The sequence below is a fragment of the Lactuca virosa genome, chromosome 8 (assembly GCF_052849685.1).
Source record: "Lactuca virosa cultivar CGN04683 chromosome 8, Lactuca_virosa_CGN04683_v6, whole genome shotgun sequence".
Lineage (NCBI taxonomy): Eukaryota > Viridiplantae > Streptophyta > Magnoliopsida > Asterales > Asteraceae > Lactuca > Lactuca virosa.
In genome coordinates this window covers 133,691,257-133,700,286 of record NC_136433.1, presented here as the reverse complement: position 1 = coordinate 133,700,286, position 9,030 = coordinate 133,691,257, and the positions used below count along the sequence as shown (strand labels likewise).

The following is a 9,030-nucleotide window of genomic DNA, read 5'->3' as shown; positions in this document are numbered from 1 at the left end:
GATTTTTCTGGTTTTCATCAAATTCCGCTTACCCCGTAAGACCAAGAGAAAACAACATTTACATGTCCTTTTCGTACTTTTGAATAAAGACACATTCCCTTTGGCTTGTGTAATGTATCCATGGCTTTTCAAAGATGCATGGTGATCATTGTTTCAAAATATGTTGAAAATATCATATAGGTTTTCATGGATGATTTTACAGTATATGGAGACTCTTTTGATGAATGTCTACAAAACCACACCAAAATCTTACAAAGGTGCATCGATACAAACCTAGTTCTTAATTATGAAAAGTATCATTTTATGGTTGAAAAGGGCATGATACTTGGACATGTAGTGTCACAAAAGGCTTAGAAGTATACAATGCCAAAATCGATTTCATTAAGAGTTTAGCATACCCAACAAATGTTTGGGAAGTGCATTATTTTCTTGGCCATGTAGGTTTCCATCGGCGTTTCATCAAAGACTTTTCTAAAACCACAGTTCCGATGTTCCAACTTCTACAAAAAGAGTTTGAGTTCGCGCTTAGTGATTCATGTAAAAGTGCATTTAATCGTTTGAAAGACTTGTTAACATCCGCCCCCATCATTCAATCGCTGATTTGGGATCTTCGATTCGAGATTATGTGTGATGCTAGTAATACCACGGTTAGGGCGATTTTGGGACAAAAGGTGGACCAAGCTTATCACGTCATCTATGATGGATTTCGTAGTTCATAACTATCATGTATAATACGGAAAAATAACACTTAACAAATAAGGGTACATGCAACCTACAAGGATCTATGTCTTCACACAAAAAGGCAACATACTATGAATAAGAAACCATACTAGTATACAACTATAATCAAAATCACAATGATTAGAATTACATACCTTTGAATTGTTATTGCAACAATTCTACGTCAATCCTCTTTTGTTGATCTCTAGAAAGCAAGCACCAAAAGGATGATACATCTAATGGTTCACACCCAAGACTAAAAACTAGAAGACTTTAGGAGAGAGGAGAGGGGATAGAAATTTTCGACTGGATCTCTAGGAATAGTGATGGCTAAAAATTGCAAGAGTTAAGCGTCTTTATATAGCTGCTAGGAAACCCTAGAAACCCTAGATTTGAACATAAAATAATATTATTTCAAATCTGGTATTTGTCTAGTTTCCTATTTATCTTATAGGAATATTCCAGAACCAATTTTGATCCTCTCAAAACCGTCCAAGCCTTTGTAAGGTTATGAAATTGCCTCTTGTTCAACTATTGAACAATTACAACTCTATCCTTGCACTTCCAATTAATTCAAATTAATCTCAAAATTAATTCCAATTAATTTATGATTAATTATTACCATTTCTAATTAATATATTAATCATATTAACAATCATGTATTTCTTGTCATTAAAATCACTACTTATATAGGAAAAGGAGGTGCATTGTACAAACTACCGAACGTTCCAAGGACTGGATAATAAACAGCTTCTGACAACTGATTATATAATTGAAACAAAAGGCTAAGTCTTATGAAGCGTTACATTACATAAAATACAAGAAATAATAAATGCATAAATAAACTATCAATCTCGGATCTTTGCTCCATTTCGGAATGGTCTTCACTTCGGATTCCATCTCTACTTCAGAACTTGCTGACTTCGGATCTTAAATACTTGTGATTGCTAGAGGTTCACTTTCCGGTTCCAACAACTAGCGATTTGAATGACTTAGTATTATACATATAGTAATTATTAAGTTTTTAATTTTACATATAATATAAGGTGTATTTTAAACTTTTCAAAATACTAGGTTTATTTAACCTTTTAAATTTTGCCAATTAATTTAAATTTAAAATAAACCAAATGATTTAATATTTATCTATTAATTAAAAATTAACTAAATAAATTAAATCAAATAAGGATTAATTAATTAAATTAATCAAATAATTTAATCATAATCCTCACCCTCTAATTTTTAAAAATTAGGGTATAGGATTTATTCCAATTTTAATTATTTCTTTTTAGGCAAGTAAAATAACAATTTTAATGACCAAACAGTCCCTACACTTTTAATTAATCTAATTAATCCCAAAATTAATTCCAATTAATTTTTATTAATCATTAATTAAATAATATGATTTCTAATTAATATATTATTCTCATAATATATTAATACACTATTTATTTCAATTTAATAATCATATAATAAATTAATCTTTCTCTCTCTCTCTGTCTGTCTGTCTCTCTCTCTCTCTCTCTAAAAGTCATCATGTCCAATTGTTAGGTTTGAGGGCAACCCAAAAGGATTGTGCTACTATCAATTCAAGTATATAACAATTATAGTTATGGGCTTAGACACCTAATCCAATAGTACATTCGTCAACCACAGGGTTTAGTTGATCTGGTAAAACCCAATAATGTATGTAAGCTTCATAAGTCCCTTTATGGTCTCAAACAGGCACCAAGGGCCTGGTTCGACCGATTATCCATAACCTTACAAAAACTTTGCGTTAGGGGATCCAAAAATTTTCCCTCACTCTTTATTGCAGGAGATGACATGGACATGTTAAATTCAATTACTTTACTGTACCATCATACATACACATGAAATAAAACAGAGAGGATGTAATACAAGAAAGAGTAATATATGGTGATTACAAATCATATTTGGTTTCAAACATGTGGATGAGAAACCAAAAACTTCATATTTACTTTTCTCTCACAACATTCGTAATGAATTACAAAGTTACACTTTAGGCATTTAAAGATCATCCTATATTGTAATCCCAGACGACACCCCCACCAAGAACATTCACCATCCGACTTGATACCTTGAGCAAATAAGAGAGGGTGTTTGTGAAGACGAAAAAGGTTAAGAGTGAATCCGAACTTTATATTCACAAATTCATAAATGCTTCTCTGATTAGTGATATAGGTATGAGTCTCGCTCTGAAGTATTAACGGAGCACATGCAGTATGTATCGACTGAATACAATCTTGACAATGATAGAAAGATTGATGAGGATTCAAATCCTCCTCACAGATTTCACAAAAGTATTGGCTCTTATGGTTCTCAATCGGAAAGTAACTGAGGTGCATGGGATGCTTCTTGTCATACTTGTGTCTTATTGTCTCGGTTAATAACAGAGCACATTTGGAATGTATATAAATATTGCATGTGTTGCAACAGAATGAAAGTCCACGTCCCTCCTCAACATTGAGACATATAAGACAAGAAGTATTTGTAACTTCTACTTGAGCTATTGAAAGAAGGTGATTTGGGTGAGCTTTGTGTGTGATTTGTTTAGGTATAAGCCCACATGTAACATCAACATAGTATTTGCATCGAACACAACCATACGCAAATCCATTGCAAGGTAGATCACAAACAGCACACTCAAACACACCCAAAAAGAAAGGAAGGTCATTTGAATAGATGAGATAGAGGTTATGTTGTGGGTGGGCCGGGTGGTTTTCTTTTTCTAAGGGGAGTCGAGTGCACCACTCATGGAGAGCAAAGCCATTGCAACTCTGATCAGCACACCTATAAAATGGCATGGTGGACATGATTGGTCTAAGACATCCATTGCATAGCAGTTGGATCTTTTTCATTGGGTCATGACACTTTATTAATAACAACAAAGAATTTGAGGAGGAGGTTTGCCCATTGCTTTTGCTTTGTGTCTGATCAACATTAACTAGAACTAGAGGGTGTTTATGACTCATGTGTGTTAGGTAATCATTTACCTTATGATTGCTTGTTCCTGTTTCTTGGAGAAACAAGTGTTTCGGTATGCTGTATGTTTCATCAGGGAATGGGAGATGGACAAGATAAGGATGATCAACATCTTTGTAGTTTTTGTTGGTTCTGCCAGCGCCTGATAAATTGAAAATGGAATACGTCATCTCAAATAAAGCTAAATGCAATTTATATTAACTCATTCATGAAATTTGTAATAAGTAGCTAGTGAATGATAATGAAAAGAAAGGATTAATTATTAATTACCGGTACATAATGTTGTACAATCCATATGGATATAGTACATGCATTTATCACATTTGTAAATCCAAAGATTCTCCCTATCATAAAAAGAATGACCGCATACTCTGCATCTGGGATCATGTTTAGCTTTTTGATCTTCTCTGGGGAAGGAATATGAAATAATAAGGGGATGAGTATGATGAAAATCATCGCCAGTGGTGTGTTGGATTAGCAATGTTTTTGGTAAAAAAGCACATTCACTGTGGATGATGAAGTTGGTACACGTGGTACTGCATTGATAGAAGATCCCTTTGTGTTCCTTCCCACAAGCATTACAGTCGCATAAAATTGGCTTTGTGATAGCACATATTAGCAAATGTGGGTGGCAAGGATGATGAATGATCCTTTTTCTTATTTCTAGTGTACAATTTACATCAATCCAAAATTCACATTCAAAACAAATGTAACGGATTTCACCTGAATTGTGCTTACTGTGACAAATAGCGCATGACCAATTATAACGAAGCATAAACATGGTAAGAGGATGTCGGTGAAATGCGCTCTCCAAACATGCTGGGAGCTCACCACAAAATTTGTGAAGTGAGAAATCATATGACGAATCTGCCATACATTTGTAGTAGTACCTGTGGTACACATTGATTTCTTCACCACACCTGTCACATGCACCTCGAAAGCTCTCTTTTGTAATTAGATCATCACCCTCCTCCTCTTTAGCATCATCGGCATCATCATCGTCTTCTTCTTCATAATGTAGCTGCAAATCAACGAGCTTTATTGGATGCTCGTGTTCAAGTACTTCAAGTACTGCCTCCATCACAATTATTATATTTCTCTCTTTACGATAAAGATGTTAGACTCCCTATCCTGTATATTTATAACAAACAAATAGAATATAATTTCCTTTTAGTAATTTACCAACCAAGCTTTCCTATTTCCCCATGTACAGTTGTTTATCTTTTTGTTTTTATTAACCATTTTTTCCAAAGAAGCAATCAGTGAAATTTCTTAAAAGTGGTTTATCGTACGAATTTAATTTCCTTTTAGTAGTTTACCAACCAAGCTTTCCTATTTGTCCCTTATAATATGGAATTTCTTGTAATTATGTTTACATCAAGAGATTACATAATTTATGATCCTTATAATATGGAATTTCTTGTAATTATGTTTACATCAAGAGATTACATAATTTATGATGTATTTTATGAATGTTTTAAACATTATTAAAGATAAGAATATGACACTGTAATGTGTATGTTGTTCACTCAATGTCTTCGTAATTCTGAAAACGATTTTACATTGTGTTGGTTTTTTCGGTTTAATACGCAAAGAATAAACACAAATGAAAAACACAAAAGCATATTTATAATATTCTTTTTCTTTATCATTAATGTCACCTCTTCCATAAGTAAAGAATAAATCCCATAGGAAGACATGATATTGACACTTCATGCATTAAAATAGAATTGAAGGAGTGTATATATAAGAAAGGGATTACTTTCCATTTGCGAGATTCCCGTTTAAAATCCTAAGTGCTTTATTCCATCCGTCAATCTTTTAGGCCAATTGACTTGTTTTACTTGGTTGCTGTCTTGAAAATATTTGCAACGCTGAACGAATTAGCAACATATAAACTACGTTATGTTTCACGCCTAACCATTTTAAACATTGGTAAATACAAAATATGATATTGTAATTTATACATTGTTTCCTCTAAGTTTTCACTAATTTATTATGTAAAATTGTAAAGAACTTAGGGGTTTTTTTACTTGCTAATACAAGCTCACAAAATCATTTATACATTTACATTTCTGGCCAAGTTTTAAACTTTGTTACAATATTGGTCCGATTTTTTTACAAATACTCCCCAAACTTTTTTTTTACAATATTTAAAAAAAATTAAGACTTTTTACACAAGATCTTTATAGACTTTTTTCAACCTTTTTTGAAACTTCTTTTACAACTTTTTAACAAATTATTTCACAACTTTTTAAAAAAAATTACAACTTTTTTTATACTTTTTATACAACCGTTTTAAGTATTTTTTTTAACACTTTTTAAACTTATTTTACATCATTTTTAAACTTTTTTACAACCATTTTTAACTTTTTTTACTAACCATTTTAAAACTAAATTCAACCCTTTTTAAACATTTTTTACAACCTAGAAATGTTGAAAAAGTATTAAGTAATCTGTTTAAAAGGTTTGATAGTTATAAAAGAGCAAGTAATTAAAAAGGTTTATAAAAACATGAGTTATATAAAACGTTTTCAAACTTTTAAAACCTTTTTCTAAAATCTCTAAATAAGAAATCATAATTTTTAAACAGTTTTACAAACGTTACAAAGTTTTAAATATTGTTCTTACGTATTTCAACCTTATTAGGTTGTAAAAAAGGTTTTAAAATAATGTTAAAAAGTTTAAGTAGTGTATAAACTCTTGATTTTAAATATTTTTCTTACGTATTCATTTAAGTCTCAATATTCAATTATTGAACCTTTATACAATAATGCAAGAGATGTGTTATACTGAGCACGTACATGGTAAAAGTTTGCATGTGATTTTTCTAAGTCTTTCTACAAAATTCATATGTGATATCATATATTTAGACATTTATATGCCAACAACGTACGCCTAGAAAATTCTAATTAATTTTTTTTTCTATATCATAATTAATGATAGTACTCCACAATTATGAACCATTTAAACTCTTGCAATAAAGGTTCATTTCCATGTACAGAAAAACACACAATTTGTTACGTTTTGAGAAGAAATTAAGTCAAAAATCATAATTAAATTGTTAAAAATACGATCATGCATGGCCTCGTTTCTGCATGGAAAGGGCCTTCAGCTACACACTTCTTCGATCACTTAGCTTGTAGAATTCTTCCATCATTTTATTCTTCCACAGCTGCATTCATAATCATGTTAAATCGCATGCAGTACTAACAATAGCAAAATGCCAAAATACTACTGGATTGTTAAGTTGTCAAGTAGTATGGTAATCGGTAAGTAGATATTACCTCCAAGTAAATTTTTGGAAGGTGGAACCCGAGTAGTATGAGCATTACTAGATTCAGGAGAACTAACCCCATGACCCAAAGGCGATGAACTCGATTTTGGACTAGATGAAGTGTTGGCTGAGGAGTTCAAATTGTTTTGATATGAAGCAACTGTCGACTTAAAAGTCTGGTTTAGATTCTTAGAAGCATTTGACCCTAAACTGTGGCTTTGAACAATCGAAGCAATTTTCGACTCTGTGTTGACTGACGCAGGTAATGACTTCGTCGTCTTTAAGTTATTAGGGTTCGTATCGTTATCATTCACCTCCGAGTTTGAAATCTTACTTGTTGACTCTGAAGGTTCTTCCGTTTTCAGAAACGAACTCATTGCCTCTCTCACTTTATCTCGCCTAGGACTTATGGTCTGTGTAATTATTTGGGATAGTGCCCGCTCATCTTCTCCAGGCTCAAACTTCTGCAACAAATATTCTTTCACTGAAACTCCTCTCTCCCACGTCTTCATGTTCTCTCCCTCTTCAGTGCTTCTCTCGTCTTTTCCCGCAGTGGAAACCGTGAGGTTTGAAAATCTTGAACTGCTTTCTGGCAAATCATTTTCTTTAGCAGCATCGGCTGTTGTTGCTGCTTGATTGTTGACATCATTGTGAGCACCAACAGTGGATGTTACCTGATGGTTAGCATCATCGGTTAGTTCCCCATTCTTGGAATGGGAATTTTTTATTGTGTTACTAGAACATGTAGGTTCGTCTTTGCTGGTTGGTGAATGTTTCTCGGTGATTGGTATGTGAGCTTCTCTAGGATGATCTCTTGCTTCCTGTTTGTTGGTGTCTGGTATATGTTTGGATGTGGACACTGGAATATATACACATCACACATGCATGTAAATCGATTAGTAAGTCTTCTTTAATTATTATATCTTTATATATCAAACATTTTTGTTAACCAACATATCAAATAACATTTCATTTTTTTAGAACACAAGGAGTATTTTTTTTCTTAATTTATGTAAGAGGTAAAACTATAGAGAATACATTACTTCTTGGACTGTGAAATTCGGCATTTTCTCCCCCTTTGTCCTCTGAACTAGTGATGGCATTACAAGTGACGGAAGTAGATGGTGGATCATTTTCATGGCGATGTTTCTTGATACTCAAAGAATGTTTCAACTTTTTGGCCTTCTCTTTTACTTTTGCTAGCACAGACGACTTCTTGTTATGGTCGTTCCCGTTGTGTTCTTGGTTTTTGTTCTTTTTGAGCTTTTCCGTGGAAATATGTGACCACTTCGAGCCTTCGCCTGCGATTAAAAAAACAGCAAAAGGAGAATTAAGCATTTGGGAATCAAACCCGGGAGTTTCTTCATTTTCCATGTTATTTATCTGTCGATAATCAAGATTACAAATAACTGATAGTTTTGATAATGTCCACATAAATTGTTTATATATATGCAAAGATCAAGCTAAATCTAAACGAAACATGACAAAGCTTACGTTGCAAAAGTTGTTGAAAAGTCGAGGAAGTTTGAGCTTTAGAGGTACTCTTAATATGCTGCACGTTTTGAACTTGTTGACCGCTTTGGGCGTTGGAGGTTTTCTCAATATCGTTTGCTTGGGCCATTGTTACAAATTCACAAACATATGTATATAGGTGTTATCTTGTTCCTATTGAGATTGAGGGAAAACAAAAAGAACATAGAGAGATGATCGTCATCTGTTTTCGTGCCTCATTTTCAGGCCGTTTTTGTGAACAACATATGATATATAACTCAAAGAATGCCTGATTAGCCTGTGAGATAGTGATCATCCATTCTCCTTATAAAAAGCCTTGTTTCATGAAATGCACGAGGTGGCAAAGCCAGTGGCGTTTCTTTTGGCATGGCTGAATAATTTGCAAAAAAAAAAAAAAAAAAAAAAAAAAAAAAAAAAAAAAAAACTATCAAATGTTAGCTTTTTAGTTATTCAACTTACGTTTGTTAACGGTTAAATTAAGAAAACTGTTCAATATTCATCATGTTTGGTTCCATAAAAAT

The 9,030-nt window shown here is 32.8% G+C and overlaps 2 protein-coding genes across 2 annotated transcripts; both read right to left on the bottom strand.

Moving 5' to 3' along the window:
- Positions 1–2,613: 2,613 nt before the first annotated feature.
- Positions 2,614–4,807, bottom strand: LOC145133325 (uncharacterized). The gene is made up of 2 exons (XM_079068266.1): positions 3,991–4,807; positions 2,614–3,862 (listed from the first exon to the last, which is right to left on the bottom strand). The coding sequence occupies exons 1-2, from the start codon at positions 4,799–4,801 to the stop codon at positions 2,658–2,660; spliced, it is 2,016 nt and encodes a 671-aa protein (XP_078924392.1). The 5' UTR covers positions 4,802–4,807; the 3' UTR covers positions 2,614–2,657.
- A 1,989-nt stretch (positions 4,808–6,796) lies between these two features.
- Positions 6,797–8,714, bottom strand: LOC145134769 (uncharacterized). The gene is made up of 4 exons (XM_079069601.1): positions 8,492–8,714; positions 8,041–8,298; positions 7,008–7,856; positions 6,797–6,895 (listed from the first exon to the last, which is right to left on the bottom strand). The coding sequence occupies exons 1-4, from the start codon at positions 8,616–8,618 to the stop codon at positions 6,882–6,884; spliced, it is 1,248 nt and encodes a 415-aa protein (XP_078925727.1). The 5' UTR covers positions 8,619–8,714; the 3' UTR covers positions 6,797–6,881.
- Positions 8,715–9,030: the final 316 nt, after the last annotated feature.

Bases quoted from the DNA above. Each gene is read 5' to 3' on its own strand.
- LOC145133325 (XM_079068266.1), bottom strand. From the start codon at position 4,801: ATGGAGGCAGTACTTGAAGTACTTGAACACGAGCATCCAATAAAGCTC. The intron at 3,863-3,990 runs GTAATTAATAAT...TCAATTTATCAG, and splicing joins TTGTACAACATTATGTACCG to GCGCTGGCAGAACCAACAAA.
- LOC145134769 (XM_079069601.1), bottom strand. From the start codon at position 8,618: ATGGCCCAAGCAAACGATATTGAGAAAACCTCCAACGCCCAAAGCGGT. The intron at 8,299-8,491 runs GTAAGCTTTGTC...TTTTAATCGCAG, and splicing joins TTTTCAACAACTTTTGCAAC to GCGAAGGCTCGAAGTGGTCA. The intron at 7,857-8,040 runs GTAATGTATTCT...TATATATTCCAG, and splicing joins CGAATTTCACAGTCCAAGAA to TGTCCACATCCAAACATATA.